This window comes from Sorex fumeus, unplaced genomic scaffold (assembly GCF_029834395.1).
Source record: "Sorex fumeus unplaced genomic scaffold, SorFum_2.1 ptg000151l, whole genome shotgun sequence".
Taxonomy (NCBI): Eukaryota; Metazoa; Chordata; class Mammalia; order Eulipotyphla; family Soricidae; genus Sorex; species Sorex fumeus.
The window spans coordinates 453,081-472,897 of NW_026606208.1; the positions used below are offsets into that span (position 1 = coordinate 453,081).

Below are 19,817 nucleotides of genomic sequence, written 5' to 3' on the forward strand. Positions count from 1 at the left end.
GGGATGCCATGGATGTCAAGAGGCTGCTGGAGGAGCTGAAAGATTTCTAGAAGAGGGGCAAGAAGGAAGTGTGTCCAGTCCTAGCCCAGTTTCTCTGTGACGTTGCCAAGACTGGAGAGATGATGATTCAGTGGTCCCAATTTAAGTAAAGTAAAGGCCCTCCCGTTGATCATCGATTTGCTCGAGCGGGCCCAGTAACGTCTCCATTGGAGACTTTGTTGTTACTGTGTTTGGCATATTGAATACGTCACAGGGAGCTTGCCAGGCTCTGCTGTGCGGGTGAGATACTCTCGGTAGCTTGCCGGGCTCTCCGAGAGGGGCGGAGGAATCGAACTTGGGTCGGCCATGTTGGCTGCATGCAAGGCAAACGCCCTACCGCTGTGCTAGGTCCCAATTTAAAGGTTATTTTCTTTTCAAACTGGAGAAAGTGATGGATGATTTCAGAACTTCAGCTCCTTAACCAAGAGGTCCTCCCAATCCTAATGTTGAATATATTTCTTTTGATGAAATGAAGAATACTGAAAATTGTCCTGGATTTAATAGTATTTCTTTCACTATTCAGCAACTACTGTGAACTGCTAACCGATTCAAGGAGAAACTATACAGGAACAGACAAATTTCTCAGAGAAGAAAAGAATGTGATGGTTGTTAGCTGTGTTTATCCTTCTTCAGAGAAAAACAGTTCCAATAGTTTAAATCGAATGAATGGTGTTATGTTTCCTGGAAATTCACCAAATTATACTGACAGGTCTAATATAAATGGCCCTGGAACACCCAGACCACTTAATTGACCAAAAGTTTCTTTGTCAGTCCCTATGACTACAAATAGCTTGTCTGAGAGCACAGATAGCAAAGAGTCAAATTTACAGCAAAATGAAGACAAAAGTCGCAGTGACTCTCTGACATCTGACTCAGAAGGTTCCTCGGTGAGTCCTATTTAAAATAAACATCCAGATGAAGATACTGTGGAATCCAAGGAACACGAGGTAAAAAGACTCAAATTTGACAAAGAAAGTGAAGTCAGAGAGACAGCCAGTCAAACATCTTCCAGTGAAGTATCTTCAGTTATGACAGAAGAAACAGAAGCATCATCTTCATCACGTGACAAAAACAAAGAAAGTAGTTATACCAGGCAGCACTGTACAGAGGAAGATGAGGAAGAGGATGAAGATGAAGAAGAATCTTTTATGACATCAAGAGAAATGATCCCAGAAAGAAAAAATCAAGAAAAAGATTCTGATGATGCCTTAACTGTGAATGAAGAGACTTCTGAGGAAACTAATCAAATGGAGGAATCTGATCTGACTCAATCTGAGAAAGATTTACATTCTGAAGCTATTGAAAATACAGGCCCTGTAAGTAGTGGTTCTGATTACCATGAATCAGAAGAATTAATAGAATCCAATTCCAGTAAAACTAGAAAGAGTCTTTCAGAATCATCTATGGAAAATGATGATGAAGCCACAGATGAACCAATGGAACAAGACTATTTAGAAACATTTAGATTCAGCATTTTACATACAGTTCTGGTTTTACACTATATAAAACTTTTATGTAATAAAGTGGACCTTTAGTTTTATAAGAGAAGCAGGTTGTAAAATAAAGTACTTTATGGGATAAATCCTGAGAGTTGTATGTGAGAATTGTGAATATCAGCTCCTTTGGGCCCTGCGTACTGCTGACTTTTTTGGGGTCTGGTCAAATCAGTGGTTTGTGTATAGTTTTTTTTTTTAAATTTAGAATTAAAGGTTTTAAACTGGAAGGTAATAATTATAATTTTGAAAACCTTTTGGACGTTACCACATTTAGTTTACTACATATGCAAGAAAACTTTTTGTCTTCTTTCTTTGGTATAGCTCTAGCAGTTTTTGTATTTTGGTCATATTTTCAACATTTTTAAAGGTTGCTGGTTCCCAGATTTTGTTTGGCTATGTACAACGGAACGTTAAGCCATATATATATATATATATATATATATATATATATATAGTGTGTATTATTCTAAGGGGAGAAATGTTATATTTTTATGTTTCTATAAGAGATGAATACAGTGGATACTTTTTCTATTGGTAATGATTGAGTTCACCTCTTTCAGAAGACAGTTTCTTTCTCTTTTGAGAATTCAAATAAAATCTGGCCCTTGTGAAACCCTGGAAATGTTAAATACTAGGTTAAACACATTCCAAGAGATCTGTTCAACTAAAATTCTTTTGTATACTTCTGAGGTGCTTGAGAAAAAATCTTCATTACTTATGAGAAAATGTGCTTTATCTTGGAAATTGTGTTCAAACATTAGCGTACTATTTTGTAGAATGAATGCTCATAAAACTGATCGGAGTTCATCTCAGAAGAACCAGGGAGGTTCCTTTTACCTTTTGCTTGCTTTTCTGAACATTATAAATACCACACATTTCTTCCTAAATTATTCTAGAATACGCGAATGTCAATGGTATGAAACACCACTGTACTGGAATAATTAATATATTACTTAGCAATGTGTACCAGAGCTAAATGACTAAAGCTTTAGCGGTGCATAAAAACCACCATAATTTGTATGACATTTTGAAGTGAATTAAATATTTTTGAACATGCTTCTTTGACAGCCAGTGTTATATTTTTCAGATCAATACAAAGCACAAAGATTACCCTAAACTCGATATTTTCAAATTTACATATTTAAAGTCATACAAGCTGCAACTTCCCTGTCAAAATTACTGGCTGCCAAATTTATACCTGTTTCTTCAAACCTACGTTTTGATATTTCGAATTTTTAAATTTCTCTAGATTTTTGTAGAATGTAATGTGTTCACTGCCTTTGTGAAGCGGTATATAATTGTGTAAATTCTGTGTGTAAACGGATGCTTGGGCTTTCAATACAGTATTCCTATAAAGCAATAAATATTAATGTTATGAAAAAAAGAAAAGAAACAAGACCTAAATATATTTTTAAAACGTATATCTGACACAAGACTGGCCTCTGGCAGACAAGACGGTTACGACCTCCTTTCCCATCCCGTGGAGTCTTGGGAACTGGCTGCAAGTGAAACAAGGTTAACGGCAAACAGCTCCCAGACCAGGTGGGGTTCCCGGCCTGAGAGATCCGCTTTTCAGGGCTCTTTGGTTTGGGGGGATCGGGGTGCAGCTGAGGATGCTCTGAGGAAGTCGAGGCCCAAGAGTCTCGGCCAATCAGAATGCTGTTCACACCCTGCAGGCCTCTGGGGCTGTACCTGGCGATGTTTGGTGGGGACCATGTGATGCTGAGGGTGCACGTGTAATAAACTTTTAAATAAATTGCTATGCTATCTCCAGGCCCCCAGAGAACATGACTCAAGTGAAATAAGACAAGCGCCAGATGATTTGATTTAGAACCGGGGCAGAGAAATCAAGCCAATAGATGAGTTCAGTGAAATACACGTTAGACTATGAGACCAATAAGTGGAGACGGGTGGCAGGGGTGGGGTGGGGGGCAGGCAGAGAGGTCCCAGGGGTCAGGGAGACAGAGGAGGAAGAACTGGACTTTGTAATAAATGGACTTGAAGTCGTATAGAAAGGACTCAAAGAAAGTGTGTTGGTATTTACGGCGAATGTTAAGTAGTATCAGATGATGTTACTTTCAGAAACTAAATACTTGACACCCGGAGGGAGAGATGTTCCTGCTTTGAAGAGAGAAGGGGGCCCCCGGTCAGGGGTGCCAACTGTCCTGGGTACTGTGATGGGCAAGAGGAAACTCCTCCTACAGGGCTTCCCGAAGGGATCAACCCTGCAGACACCATGATTTATCTTGCTGGACCCTCCTTTTGGACTTCTGAGCCCCAGAACTGTAAAACAGGAAGTAGGTGTTGTTTTAACTCAAGCTTCTTAAAATACACATATTTTATATCCTGCGATGATTGTCCATCATCGCACGATATAAAATATACTGTATCTGGGGCTGGAGAGAGAGAGTACTGAGGTTACACTTGCCTTGTGTGTCGCTGACCTCTGGTTTAATCTTCCACTCCACATTAGGCCCCGGGGGCCAGTCCAGGTGTGAACCCTGAGCACAGAGCCAGCCACCCCCTTTCCCAAATATAAACACTATAATATGGATCAGTGCCAGGACATAGACTTCATATATAAGGCCCTGGGTCCCAACACACACACACACACACACACACACACACACACACACACACACACACCACACACACACTCTCTCTCTCTTATTTTCTGGTGACAAAGTTACAGGTCTTTTTTTTTGGTCAGAGGCAAAGGGGCTTGGGTCACCCCCAGAGGAGCTCGGGGAACATGCCCGCTGGTGCCCGGAGACTGTATGCAGTGTTGGGAATGAAACCAGTGCAGGCTCTCTGCAAGGCAACCTACTGCTGTCCTATGTCTCTGGTCCTGACATGGTCTTTTTGTTTTTCTTTTTGGGTCACATCGCAATGCTCAGGAGTTCCTCCTGGCTTGTGCACTCAGGAATTACTTTTGGTGGTGCTCGGGGGACCATATGGGATGCTGGGAATCGAACTCGAGTCAGCCACATGCAAGGCAAAAGCCCTACCTGCTGTGCTATCGCTCCAGCCCCAGTTTTTCTTTTTTTTAAATTGAATCACTGAGATACACAGCTACAAAGTTGTTCATGATAGGGTTTGGGTCATATAATATATATATATATATATATATATATATATTTTGCTTTTTGGGTCATACCTGGAGATGCATAGGGGTTACTCCTGGTTCTGCACTCAGGAATCACCCCTGGCAGTGTTCAGGGGACCGTATGGGATGCTGGGAATCGAACCCGGGTCAGCTGCATGCAAGGCAAACGCCCTACCCGCTGTGCTATTGCTCCATCCCTGGTCATATAATCTTCTAACATCTGTTCCTTCACTGGTGTATATTTCCCACCACCAATGTCCCCAATTCCCCTTCTGCCCTGTCCCCATCCCTACCCTACCCCCACCTGCCTCTGGGGCAATCACTTTTCTTCTCTCTCTTTCTCTCATTTTAAACATTAAGAGTTCGCAATACAGGTGCTGAAAATGAATCACATATATCCTTTTACCTCCTTTCAGCGCTCGGTTCTTGTCCAGAGTGATCATTTCCAACTATCATTGTCAAAGTGCTCCCTTCTCTGTCCTAACTGCCCTCTGCTTCCGCCCGGATACTTGTAGCAGACTTCCAACCATGAACCAAACCTTCTCCTGGTCCCTATTTTTTTTTTCTGTCCTTGAGAGTTAGTCTTATTTTTTTTATAACCCACAAATGAGTGCCACCAATTGGTGTCTGTCCCTCCCCTTCTGACTAATTTCCCTCAGCACGATACTCTCCATGTCCGCCTGGCATTGTCTTTCTCAGCGTGTCCACCCCATTGGGTTTATCCATGGCCCGCCGGCTCACATCACAGAGCACTTCTGCTCCGCCGACTGCTTCATCTCCACGAAGGTGGCCTGCGCCTTCTCCCTGATGGCCTCCAGGTCCATGTTCTGAAGATGCTGTAGCTGCCCGAGAATCGAGTCCTTGTCCTCTTCCTCCTCCTGGTCCTCATCCACCATTCTCCGAAGATCTTCAGGCAGGTCCACGTCATCTCCAGCCATCTGGATCTGGTTCTCGTCCGTCTCGCTCTGTGTGGAGAAAGCAGATGCAGGGATGGGTCGGGGACACTGGGACGCGGCCCCGAGGAGTGTGGGGGCAGCATGTGGCACTGGGCACTGAGATCCCAGTACCCAGAGATCAGAATGGGCACTCGGTAGGGCACGGTGCCTTCTGCTGCTGCCCCAGAGAATGGGACAGGGCTGGGGTCCTCTTGGGAGACCCTGAAGTGTCTGTTAGCCTTGGATGTGGGGAGGTGCCCGGGCCTCTCGCCAGAAGCATACTCCCAGACCCCGCTTTCCTGCTGGGATCCGTCGCTGACTCCGCAACTCGCTGGGGTCCCTGGGAGCCTGTCTGGGCTCAGCAGGTGCCCCTTTCTCGTGAGAACCTTCTAGCATAGTGGGTCTCCAGACAGGGATGCTGCAGCGTCCTCGGGGAAGGTCAGCATGACTCGCTCTCGGCCCCATTCTGGATGGACCGAAGCAGACCCTCAGAGAGGCAGCAGGGAGCTGGGTTTGAGGAATCACATCCTCCCACTGCCTGGGGCCGCTCGGCCCCTCTCACTGCCCGCCCTGGGTCCCCCTGATCTAGCCCTAGGCAGAAGGGGCGTCATTTCACTGTCACTGCCCAGTTGGGGCTTTCCCGTCCTTGCTCCAAAGGCACCCCTATGTCACGGTCAGCCGCCCCTCCCTGGCCCCTAGTAGGCAGCCCAGCACCAGCGCTGCTGTACTTCAGGGTGGCCACAGCCCCTGGCATGTTCCCAGACGCAGGAATGTGGAGCTGTATGTGGGGGTGGGGGTGGGGGTCCCCTGCAGCGTCGCCGCTGCCTGACCCCAGAACTCCCTCATCTGGAGCCCTTTCACCTCCTTTGCAGGACCAGACCTGCCCTGCAGAATCCCCCAGATCAGGTGTGACTGGAGGGCTGGGGGGCGGGGGGAGGAGGGAGGGAGTGCAGTGGGGAGGCGCAGATGGTACCCAGAAGATAAAATGGAAACACTCAGGGTCACGACCATTTGAGCCACCAGCTTCGAATCACTTACCGAGATCACAGGTAAAGGTCACTGGGCCTGGCAAGTCCTTGGTCCCCTCGGGCTTGACTTTAGAAAGGTTTGGGGTGGGCGGCCCTGATCAGAGATAAACACGGGCTCCGAGGGAGGACGTGACCTGGGCCACGGGTCCCCCACCTGATAGTGTCTCTCGGGGGCCCACCCTGGCTGCTGCTGCCTGCAGAGGTGGGAGGCCTGCCCACCTCTTGGACACTTGTTTCAGGTGCTCTGTGGGGTGGCCAGGGATAGTTGTGGGGAGCCTTGCTGACTGGCTCGTCGCCCCAAGACCTCTGGGCCTGCCCCATCTCCAGAGAGAGGCGCCTCTCCTAGGGCGGAATCAGGTCTTGGCCACTCAGCGAGCAAATGGGGTGATTTATTCATGGGGGGCTAATGAACTGGTTAATCCCCAGTGACTCCCAGCCCCGGCGACGATTTGGTTTTGATTTCCAACTCCAGGGTCAGTGATCATCTCGGGACGTTTCTTTGCAGGGAGAAGAGCCAGAATTCAGCCCAGAGAGTCACAGCACATGGAAACGCGGGCCGTCAGCTCGCTTCTGCCGTCACATGCAGTGACCCGAGACGGGGATCCTGAGAACTGTGGCATGCTCATGCATGTGGGCTCGCTGGCAGCCCCGCCACGCCTGGGAACAAGTTTCAAGCCTGGACAGTCGGCCTGAAGGGACAAAGAAGGTGGACAGGAGCCGGCACTAGAGAGCAGATCGGAGCAGAGATTCAGCACATGGTTCGCACATGTGTCGTCTGGGCTGTGCCCAAGCAAGGCAGATGCTGAGTCTCCTGAGGGTCTCGGCCCTCCTGCCCACCTCTGGGAGCTTGGCATCCCTCCCCTGCACATCTCGGCTTCTCTTCCACTCTGAGCACTGACAGAGTGCTGGCCCAGCACTCCAAGAGGAACCCGAATCACCCCGATTCTCCCAATGTGGTTCTCAGCATGGGATCCCAGTCCAGAGGCAGCCGCAGCCTCACTAATGACGCCTTTCCTCACAGAGATCTGAAGGTCATTTAGGGGCCCCTGCTCGCTCAGGCAGACCAGCTCCCACCTGCCCTCTCTTCTGCCGGAATTCCAGGATGTCTGCTCCTAATAGATGTGGCTCACTGCCGGCAGTTTCTATCTTCGTTGTCCAATGAACAGACGCCATTGGGCTACACTAGCACGTGACAGGGGCAAATGGAAACAGTCCTGGCGCCCGCTCGAGCAAATCAATGATTAACAGGAAGTGATCAAGTGATCAAGTGATCTGCTCCGAGGACGAGGGGGGTGGCCAAGGGGTGGCGCACTGGCCTCGCGTGGGGAGGCCCGAACTCAGCTCTCCCCTGTCCCAAGCAAAGACAGCGTCTGCCTGTTCGGGACATGGGTGAGCCGCGGGCAGGAGACCAAGCACTTCTGAGCTTTGTCCTCTGCTGAGGCCACATGCTGGCTGGGAACCAGGCTGTGTGGTCCTGGCAACCGGCACGGCCTCTCGGAGCCTGAGTCCCTTGACTAGAATTCTCTCCTTGATCATTCGTAGACAATCACTTAGCAATCATTGACGTGTTGAATGAGCAGATAACATATCGCTGACTCGTTTCGAGCACACGAAGCATGCCACGAGCTGCCTCTCAGGACAGAATGCCTCACCCACTTTCCATGGGCCACCTGACCTCTGACTTGGGACGACCCCACCCACCTTGTCCCGGGCTTTCCTATAAGTGGGGTCTGAGCCCTGATTCTGGGAGAAAGCTGCTCTGAGGGACCAGCTTCTCTTATCCCTGCTCAGACCCACCTCCACACTAGGGGCCCCAGAGGTTGACCCCTGGTGGCCTCCCTGGGCCGACTCTATCCACACACGCCACCTCCTGGGAGCCCCTGGCAGAGCCTCCATGCGGCAGCACCCAGGACAGGGCTGGCGACAGGCCAGGGAAGACCCCAGAGCATTCTGGCTGCATATTTGGAGGGCTGGACAGCCAGACCAGGGTCCAAAAGAGAAGGGTGGGGCGGGAGTGAGAGTACAGCAGGCTTGCGGGCACATGTCCCACCCACACTCAGACCCCGCCATCTCCGATGGTCCCCCAAGCCTGCCCAGAGTCAGCTCTGAGCACTGCCTGGTTGGCGTGTGTGTGTGTGTGTGGGGGGGGGTGGGGTCAGGGCATGCCTTGCGTCCTGCTCACCCAGGCTTGCTCCCTGGCTCCACAGGCCCTCTAGCATTGCTGGGTGCAGCCCCAGAAGCTCTGTCAGGGTGGACTGGGAACCCCCAGCGCCACAGGGTCCAAGCAGGTCCTCAGAGCTGGGTCCTGCTCTTGAACCCCAAGTCAAGCTAGCTAAGAATCGCCCGGGTTTCCTTGGGAGGCAGCCCTCTCCCCAAAATAAAAACAAAGTGAGTGTGGGTTTGGGGTCACTGAGGCCAAAGGGGCCAAAGGGACAGACCCTTCCTCCCTGGGAAGGAAGGTGACCAGAGGAGGGATGAGGGAGTGGCTGGATCAGGGCGTCCTGCAGGCCAGGCCAATGGGCCCGGTTGAGGGCAGCGCAGGAGGGGCCACTAGCCTTCTAGAAGAACGGGTCCAGCCTCCCTGTCCAGCACACTATGGTTGCCTCAGGTGATGTGCCTCTTGCTGGACTGGGTCTCCCGGGGACCCTTTGTGCCGATGGCACCTGAGGATGAAGAGAGGACAGCTGGATGGGGCCAGCATAAGGTCAGAGGGCAAAAGCGAAGGTTTCTGAAACCATGCTGGGCCTTGGCTGCATCAGCCCTGAGGCCTGCATGGGGCAGATCCAGGGCAGACAGTGTCCACTGGCTTGGACAGCGAGCCCGGCTCCTCCCAGCAGAGGTGACCTGGACACTGAGACGCCAAAGTCCAGGGCTGGGCTGGTGCATCAGGGAGTAGCAGAGGCTGGTTCTCAGTTTCTTTTTCATTTTTCTTTTGCTTTTTGGGTCACACCCAGTGATGCTCAGGGGTTACTCTTGGCTTTGCGCTCAGGAATTATTCCTGGTGGTGCTCGGGAGACCATATGGGATGCTGGCAGCTTGCTGAATACTTCAGCCCCGCTGAAGGGACAAGGGTGAGAGCAGTAAGAACAGGCTGGAGGAGAGGGCGGAGATGGGCATGAGCAGGTCAAACCAGACTCCCTGCTGCCCCCCGACAAAGCTTAGGTCGGGAGACCAGGTGCACCGTTCATATGTATTAGCACCCCACTTGCCGCTAACCCTCAAACACCAAACGCGTCCCGGCCACCAGGAGTGAGTGAGCTCCTTGGCGGGCGGGCAGGTGGGCTGGCATCCCACCAGAAACCCGGCCAGCAGGAAGGGAAGTATGTACGAATGAGTAAATCAGTGAGTGACGGAGAGAGAGAGGCAAACGGGTACACGCTGAGGGGACTTAGAGGCTCAATTTTGCTCTGAGAGGTTTTGTCCCCGGCGGTCTTCTCATTTCTAGAAAATCTTATCAGTTGGGGATATTGCTTAATGCAGTTACGAGCTCATTATTTTTACGCTGGCTGGCCAGAACCCGTTTTCATCGCTTACTTTTTAAGCAGATTTGTAACCATTCTGGCCAGTGCTGAATGTCACCCTCAGATTTAAGTAGCTGTGATGCTGGTCACAGCCGTTCCTTGCGGCTGAACCCGCTCTTCCACTGAAGTCACAGCCTGGCTCATAATGAACTGGGCTTCATCGGTGTCATGCCTGAGACGTTCTCATCCACCATCCATCCTCTGTTTTATTTTTGCGGGGGTTGGGGCACTCCTGGCAGTGCTCAGGACTCACTCCTGGAGCCTGGGGAACTGTCCGAGGTGCCACTGCCTGGCCTCATACAGGGCCAGAGGCTTCAACCCCTGCTCCTTCTCAGCCACTCCCCTAACCGAAGAGAGCCACCAAGTCTGGCTGATCGACCCTGGTACAAAAGCAAACACCGGCTTGGGTGACCCTCTTGGGTAAATTGGGTTTTGCCTGGTTCCTTCGCCTCCATCTGGGCTCCCTGAGGTCCGTGGATGGAGTCACAGACAAAAGGGTGCAGGTTGCTTGGATGAGACCACCTGACATTTGATGTTTCCCTACCGCTGGGGACATGGACTTCAGCAGTGCCTGTCCCCAAGGCCCCCACCCCTGCTTTTGGGGGCCTCCTGAGGCGGGATGGTTCAGTGCTGGCCTGCAGGAAAGGGAAGGGCACCCTGTGGTTCCCAGGACGTGAAGTTTGCAGAATCTGAGGGCTCTGAGCTATAGACCCAGGAAGACAGCCGGTCAACAATCACCCCAAGGGGCCAGAGAGATGGTGCAGTGGGCAGGGTGCTGATACTGCATGCATCTGATCGGAGTTCAGTCCCCGGCACCCTCTATGGTGCCCCAATACTCTAGGAGTGACCCCTGAGCACAGGGCTGGGAGTCAGCCCTGAGCACAGCTGGGGGTGGCCCCAACACCAAAGCCAAGCAAGCACCCCAAAGTAAAGGGAGAGGGTCAGCTCTGGGGCCAACAAAAGGGGTGCAGCTGAGAGCCGGGGTGGGGCTCAGCAGATGCACCCCTCGAAGGCTGGAGCTCTGCCCCCCCCCCCAAGATTCAACTGTGCCTTGTGGGGATGGGGGCAGGTGATGCTCATTTTGTTGGCTGGGTCTCAGGCCACACCTGGGTGCTGAAGGGATACTCCAAACTTTGTGCTCCAGGGACCAGGCCAAGCCCTCGAAGCTCTGTCCCCAGATGATGATGAGAAGGGTGAGGTGCTGCCACCCCACCAGCCACCGCCACTCCCACGGGGCAGAGAGCCGGTCAGGGCGAGGGGTCTCAGCCCTCCCATCACAGACTCAGTTTCCAGGAAAGGGAATGTTCTAGGAGCTGCTGTTCACACAACACAGGACAGTGCTCATTCCTGAAGGGGCCCCGTGGTGGCCAGAGGCATCGGGGGAGGAAAAACGAGGTCCTGAGGGGGAAGAAACTAGAAGGAAAACGGCACCGCTGGGGTCCAGTAGAGTGGGGTGGGACATCCTGCCCGGCCTGCTCCATCCTGTGTGACACTGAGGAGCTGCCTACCATCTCTGATTTTTCCTCTGGCTCCTGATGAGAAATCATGGACTCCCTCTCCCCGCATATGCAGAGGACGCTCATTGGTGGTTCCTTCAAGGGTCCTCAGAGAAGAAGTGAGAGAAGAGAGGCCCTGGGCCAGGTGAGGAGGGGAAAGAGGGGACAGGGTCTCTGCTGGGGTGGGCAGGAAAGTCCCCTGTCCTGAGAGGGGCTCCAGGACCAGCCGGCTCTCGGGGCACGTTTCGAATTCAGTCCACAGTGGACACAACGGGACACACTCCTTAGTCACACTCCACTTTCTGGGAGCGGCTGCTTTATTGGCGTGAACGATGCCCTTAATCCCGCAGACAAACAGCAGGTGTAGCTCCACGGTCCGGCTCAGCGGGGGCCACGTCACAGCGCGGCGACTAACCCGGCCCGACAGCTCCCCTAATAGGATTACGGCCATTGTGGGGCTGTTCCCTCCGATTAGTGGGGCTGACTCACACACACATTTCACGCGGCGAGGAAGAGGGCATGCCGGTTTCAGAGAGAAGCGCGTGGCCTTTTTTGCAAAGGTTTGGCTTCCCGCTCGAGGAGGGACGATCTCATAGAAATCATAAGAGAGAAAAGGATTTTATACCAGAGTCTACTGGGGAGCTTTGATGATCATTACTATTATTTTGACTTTTGGGGCCATCTCCGGTGATGCTCAGGGGTTATTCCTGGCTCTGCACTCAGAAAATTATTCCTGGCTGTGCTCAGGGGACCATTGGAGATGCCGGGGATCGAACCCGGGTCAGGCATGTGCAAGGCAAATGCCCTCCCTGCTGTACTATGGCTCCGGTCCATGCCAATTCACTTTCCAGTCTATCTTAAGCCAGACACATTCCTTTTGCTGCCTTCGGTCTGGGAACAGGACGTCTTTTCTTTCCACAGTTACTGTGATCATCTGCTCTGTGTGTGTGTGTGTGTGTGTGCCTGTGTGCGGAGGAGTGTATGTGGTGTGTGCGTGCGTGTGCATGCAAGAGTTTGTGCATGTGTGTGCTTTTGTGTGCGTGTGTGTGTGCATGTGTATGCATGTGCAAATGTGCATGCACGCAGTGTGTGTGTGTGCATGTGCATGCGTGTGTGTGCACGCACACACATGCAGACATTTGTATCCATCAGATGCTCTGCCAGGCACTGGTGCCAGGAAGAACAGAACATTCGCGTTTAGGAAGACGACATAGGAGATGTGCACTCATGGGCCATGGGATAAGCCTGGGGTGGGTAGGGGGAGGTCACAGAAGGTTCTGGAGCAGTGGTGTGAATCAGAATGATGAAGGGGCAAAGGGACACTTGCAACACTTGCAACCCAGTAACGTTTCCATTGTGAGACTTCTTGTTACTGGGCCCGCTTGAGCAAATCAATGAACAACGGGAGGACAGAGGACAGAGCTGCCTACACCCATGCAGACTCTTGGTGGGTCTGATGCTTCAGTGCCCAGGATGCTGGGGTGAGTGCCAGGACTACATGCAGAGTTGCAAGTGAGCATGGCACATCTAATGCCACAATTAAGAGGAAGACAAAAAGAGACCAGAGAGATTATACAGCGGGTAAGGCAGTTGCCTGGCACTTGGATGACCAGGGTTCAATCCCCGGCACCCCTTGTGGACCTTCAAGCCTTCCAGGAGTGATCTCTGAGCACAGAGATGAGAGTAACCCCTGAGCACAGCTAGATGGGGCCCAAAAAGATTTTTTTTAAATGAAGACAAATAGATATGTACTTACGTGTGTGAGTGTGTGAATGTGTGCGCGTCCGTGTGTGTGTCCCCATGAGCACAGGTCTGCTGACAACCGTTCTGTACTTTTATGGAGTAAGACATAAGCAGTGAGCTGAAAGTATACCTTTGGGAGTCTGTACTTGTCCCGGAGGTGAACTCGGAGGCACGCCCTCTCCGCCTTTTTCTGTGTAAACGCAGCGTCTCTTTCCATCCTGAAAGCAAACACAAGGAATAAGGACACAAGGCACATTGCAGCCCAGCTTCCAGGAGCCCTGTCGGGCATCCCTCCTGCTGGTGGGGAAAGAGTTTCCCGGGTCCCCCCTCTCCCCTGCCCCCCTAAACACATCCTTAGACAGCTGTCCATCTGTCCTCTCTTCTTACCTGAGCACAGACGGACACCTGAAGGGGACTTGGCTGTGGGAGTAGGGGGGACTGACCTCTGTGGTGGTGCCAGGGATGAATCTTGCAATCTCACTGACCTCAAGCTTGGCCATCACCAACCCTCCCTTCCATCAAATTTTTGGATGCCCTGCAACGTTACAGACACTGGCACACTTCCCCCCCAGTACTTGAACATGCATGCCACTAACAGCATTTACTGATTTGTTTATACTTTATCTCTTACAAAAGTCACATGTTGCACATTATAATAGCATTGGTAGCACTGTCCTCCTGTTATTCATCGATTTGCTTGAGCGGGCCCAGTAACATCTCCATCGTGAGACTTGTTGTTACTGTGTTTGGCATATCGAATACATCATGGGGGAGCTTGCCAGGCTTTGCTGTGTGGGGGAGATACTCTCGGTTGCTTTCCAGGCTCTCTGAGAGGGATGGAGGAATCGAACCTGGGTCGGCCCGGTCGGCAGCATGTAAGGTGAACATCCTACCCACTCTGCTATTGTTCCAGCCCATAATAAAATGTACAAACTTTAAATATACTTTGAGGGGCTGAAGCGGTTGTACAGTAGGGGGCGTTTGCTTTGTACGCAACTGACCCGAGTTCGATCCCCAGCATCCCAAATGGTCCCTTGAGCTCTGTGAGGAGTAATTCCTGAGTGCAGAGGCAGGAGTAACCCCGGAACATCACCGGGTGTGACCCCCTCCCCCAAAATGTATTTTGATGTCAACCTGATTGGAATATAGGAAGCTCAGATTAAACCTTATTTATGAGGATGTTGGCGAGGGTGTTTCCAGATAAGATTAGCATTTAAACCTGTGAACTGAGTAGTGCAGAGGGCCCCCACCCCCCACTGTCCCCAGAGGTAGACATTATCCAGTAGGTCAAGGCATTAATAAAACTAAAGGGAGAAAGAATCACATATACACAAACATATATACCTGCACAAACATATATATGCATACATATGTATTTCTTCTATTGCTTGTTTCTAGAAACAAGAATAGAAACAAGCAGATTTTGACAAGATATAAGAAAACAGGGCTGAGAGGAATAGCACAGTAGCTTAAGTTGCCTGCCTTGCAAAGCTCAGGTCATGAGTTCGGTTCCCAGTGCCACCTCACATTCAGGACACAATCCTGAATGTTCTATTGTTGGAGTCTGCAGTTCTGTTTTCCCTGATCACGGACAGAAGTGATTTTCAGCCATACCAGTCAGGTGTTTGAAGCACATAAAATTTTAGATTCTTTTTTTTTTGCTTTTTGGGTCACACCCGGCGATGCTCAGGGGTTACTCCTGGCTCATGCATCAGGAATTACTCCTGGCGGTGCTCGGGGGACCATATGGGATGCTGGGAATCGAACCCGGGTTGGCTATATTGGCTGTGTGCAAGGCAAACGTCCTACCCATGGTGCTATCACTCCGGCCCCCCAAATTTTAGATTCTTAATAGTCTAATTCATTAGTAGCACAGTAGCACTGTCCTCCCATTGTTCATTGATTTTCTCGAGCAGGCACCAATACCATCTCCATTTGAGACTTCTTACTGTTTTTTGCATATTGAATATGCCACGGGGAGCTTGCCAGGCTCTACCGTGTGGGCGGGATACTCTTGGTAGTACATATGATATATTTAATGGTTATTACTTTCAGGACCATAGTTAAGAAATCTTTGCAACTTCCAACTTGCTGGGGCACTCTTCTGTGTTGTTTTCTAAAACTGAATTGCTTTCTAAATTTAGCTTTTATGTGCTTTGTGGCAAATTCATTTTTATGTAGGGTGTGAGGTTGGGGTCAAAGCTAAGTATTTCCTAGTGGTTTCAGCACCATCTATTGAGAAGACTTTCTATTTCCCATTTGACTCTTTTTGCACCTGTGTGGAAAATCAAAGGACAGTACAAGTTCCATTGCTCATTTGCCAAACGTGGTGTCCCACAACCCAAGTCTGCAGCGCTGAAGAATCAGATGACAAATCACTTAGGAGACTCAGATGCTCTGTGTGTGGCCACGTGGAACTAGTTCTCTGAGAAGAGTATAAATATATGCGATTTAGGTGTAAATGCCTTTTAGTTTTCTTAGCAGCTAGTGGGGAAAGGACATAAACATAAAGGTAATAAAAATGCACATGCAGTAAATGCACTGTTAAGGAGGGAGTTTTGGGTTCTATAAATTTTTTTAATATAAAATAATTTCACTCTTCCAAAATGAAGACTGGTTTAAAAACATTTTATTAATATCCACTTAAATTACTAGAATAGTATTTATTATATAGTGCATAGAACATATTATTACATGCTATATAGTCATGCACATATGTCAATAGGACACAATTTAATGTGCCATAGTATAGCACTGTAGCACTGTCCTCCTGTTGTTCATCAATTTGCTTGAGTGGGCACCAGTAATGTCTCCATTCGTCTCAGCCTTGAGATTTTAGGAGCCTCTCCTTACTCATTTTTCCCAACTATTGGAGGCTCTTTTCAGGGTCAGGAGAATGAGACCTGTTATTGTTACTATATTTGGCATATCGAATATGCCACGGGGAGCTTGCCAGGCTCTTCCATGTGTGTGTGTGTGGGGGGACACTCTCAGTAGCTTGCTGGGCTCTCCAAGAGGCATATATTTCATACATATATTTCTCTTTATGATGAACAGGAATATGTCCACTCACGTGTGACATTCGGCCCGAGGGTGTGGAAAGTGGCCTGGAGTGTGGTGGCGGTTGGGTAGTGGAGGTCGGCTGCCAGGGCTGGGTCCCTTGGAGCAAGGAGGGTTCTCACCCGCCCCCCTCTGGGGCACCCCTGGCACAGAGTCTGGTGGCATGATTATAAGGATCTCATTTTATGCTCCCTTCCAGGGGCAGCAGCTGTGAGTTCTGGAGGGTGGCCCATGAGGAGATAATCTGGCGCAGGCAGGAGATGGTTTATGAGTGTGACCCCTGGGTCGCTGGAGATTGGGGGAAGCTATATATACTATATAGTATAGAATCTTTTACTACTTGTAACTTGACTTGAACTGTTTCTGATGTCTGCTTCTTTGCCTAGGTTACATCTAGGTGATGAAGCTCTTGAAAACTAAAGCAATGGACTGAAGTCATGCCCTTTGGCTTCAGGAAGTATCAGACTATTTCCATTGCCCTGTTACAATTCCGTAAATTATGAGATTATGTGAAAATATAGTCTCTCCCTCTCACCCCCATCCTCCCCACTACAACTGTCTCTCTGTCTGTCTGTCTGTCTGTCTCTCTCTAACACACACACACACACACACACACACACACACACACATACATATGGCCAAGTTTTTGGCAGAAAATATCCCCCTGATTAACCGTATGTAATTTGGCAATTTGGCTTTTTGATATATCCAAATTAAGGAAATAAAATGAAGGAAAACTAGGACATTCTTTAATCAAACAGATGCTGTATCTCTGGCCAGGACTATTGCTTGAACATAAGAAATGGTTTATTTCTTGGCGGGGCAGAGAGCCTAAATTTTGCCTTTTCCCCTTTCTGGCACCAGTGAGTGCAGAGCCAATAGTCGCACCAGAACAAATTGGTGCGACTATTTGTTCTACTTCTGTTGTCTCAGAACACACTGCCACGAGTCAAACTGACCAGTAATCAAGGCAGACAAATGCTTTTGTCCAAGGTGTGTTATGTAGAAAACAGCATCATTTTTGCAATTGTATTTCCCTTAAAAAAAAAAACTGGCACTCAGGTTTAAGATAGTCCCATTTGTCTATCTCTGTTTTCACTTGGAACTCAATGCCTCTTTTGCAAACCACAACACCCAAGAGGAGAGAGAAGGAATGCCCTGCCACAGAGGCACGGTGGGATGAGGGGAATGGGGGGTGTAAGGGATACTGGGATCCGTGGTGGTGGGAAATTGGCACTGGTGGAGGGATGGGTGTTTGATCATTGTATAATTGAAACCCAAGCACAAAATTTGTAAGTCTGCAACTGTACCTCATGGTGTCTCACTAATAAAAATTAAAAAAAAAAATGACTTGAATGTACTGCCAAGTCAAGCGCAGTTGCTTTCAGATAAGGGACAACAGAGGCTTCCATTCACGGCAGCCTTTGGCCTTTCCTTCCTTCAGGTCCCCAACCCTTTCACCCATAATCACCTTAGCCGCAGGATTTAGGCAACTATTATCTAATTGGTTGTTAGCAAAATACTCGTGTAGCAAAGAAGAAGCACTCTCCTTTTGTGACCCCGATGCATATTAAACTTCAGGAAGGGTGCATGAAGTCTTGGTTGATTATTCAAGAGCTCTTACATGAGCTCTACTGTAAGTTCGAAAATGCTACACAGAGATTAATTTTGAGGATCACTCTTCAGCAGGAAAAATTGTTGGTGATATTCACATTCCATAGTACCTAACTAAAATGTTAGCAATACTTCATATTTATTGTATAGCCAGGACAATATCCTTATTTTTCGCAGATGAATGACTAAAGTATTTAGAAGGAAAGTCATAATGTGATACTCATTTACTTAAAAAAAAGTGTCTTATACTTTCGTATATTTGCCTAAGCCATCTATAAGCAAATAAAGCAGTGCATTAATATCCACTTCAGGCTCTGAGTTTATATGGGTAATCATGTTGTTTTTCTACTTTCCTGCATCTTGAAAACTTTCATAATAAACAGTCCATAAGTTTATTCACAGTGTTTGAGAAGCCAAGTTGTTACTTGTTGTTTGTGTGTTTTGGTGCTGGGGGTTGAACTCAGGAGCTCAATGTGCAAGGCAAGCGAGCTCTACCCGAGAAGCCACGTCTCGCGGCATAAACATCCGGTGGTGCTGACTCAGCTTCCCCTGCACACATGGCATCTAGAAGCTTCCCCCCTACCTCTTTCAAGGTCCTCATCCAGGTCTGAGATCCAAACTCTTACAGCTTGAAAACTTGTTAGAAGGATGAACTCTGGGAAGGCCGCAAACAGCGTTAAGCTCACCATTTTTCATCTGAACAGTTAAATAACTGAGGTCACTTAAAATATGCACAGACCAGAAAGGGTTAAGCCACACTCTGTATGAGAGTGAGTGAGTGTGTGTGTGTGTGTGTGTGTGTATGTGTGTGTGTGTGTGTGTGAGAGAGAGAGAGAGAGAGAGAGACAGACAGACAGACAGACAGACAGACAGACAGACACTGGGATGCTGTTTTCCGCTCGGAAAGGGAAACGCGACTTCTGTACTCACTTCTCCTCGATCACTTGCTTCTGATACTCCTCGTACTCCTCTCTAGTCATCCCCTGCGCGGCTGCAGGATCTGATGAGCCTCCTTCTTCTTTCGTTTCCTCAGAGCCGCTCCCGAAGCCTAAGTTCTTCACCTGGTCGCTTATCATCTTTTTCACAAAGAAAGCCATGGCTTGGCCTCTTTCTGCCCCTAAAGAAAACTGAACCTCTGACACAAATTGCAGAGAAGAAAAAAAACTTAAAGAGACAGAGGATTTCCAAGGAGTGTCCACAGTCGTGATAGTGGCACCTCACCTGCCGAGGGCCTTGAGCTGGATTAGAGAGGCCCCTGCACCCCAGGGGAGGCAGATGGTTCTGATGACTAAGCCCAGCGTCCCTCCCTGCACTAATATACTAAGCTCATTCCAGGGGAGGAAATCCCGAGTTACTTGCCCCTTGCCCGACCTGCTTCCAAATTTCAAATCCTCAGCACACAGGGCTCCATCCCGGGTCATTGGTGCTTTATCAAAGGATGTCGATGGACATCCAACTCAAGACAGAAGGACAGACCTGAGTATGGGGTGCGGGGAAGGAGATGGGGAAGAGGAAGAAGACAGAAAGGAGGAAGCAATGGGAGCCTAGAGGTGGGCCTGGAGCAAATAGGCCATGCCTAAGGGCGAACCTGTCAATCAGCCAGTAGTTGGGGGGCTATGGAGTGAGGAAAGTCAGAGCAGAGGTGACCAAGGGACCAAGGAGGTTCAGTGGCAGTTGGTGTGCATGACTTTGTCAATCAATAACCATTAACCCAAACACGATTGCAGCATCATTACCTAAACTTAGTAAGAATCTGGGCTGGATCGATAGCACAGCAGT

The 19,817-nt window shown here is 49.4% G+C and overlaps 1 protein-coding gene and 1 pseudogene across 1 annotated transcript; one reads left to right on the forward strand and one right to left on the reverse strand.

Moving 5' to 3' along the window:
* Positions 1–596: 596 nt before the first annotated feature.
* Positions 597–1,574, forward strand: LOC130016298 (serine/threonine-protein phosphatase 4 regulatory subunit 2-like; annotated as a pseudogene).
* Positions 1,575–5,378: 3,804 nt separating this feature from the next.
* On the reverse strand, positions 5,379–19,135 carry CPLX4 (complexin 4). The gene is made up of 3 exons (XM_056106990.1): positions 18,969–19,135; positions 13,495–13,582; positions 5,379–5,606 (listed from the first exon to the last, which is right to left on the reverse strand). Exons 1-3 carry the CDS (start codon positions 19,133–19,135, stop codon positions 5,379–5,381), a joined length of 483 nt encoding a protein of 160 aa, XP_055962965.1.
* Between the last annotated feature and the right edge of the window lie 682 nt (positions 19,136–19,817).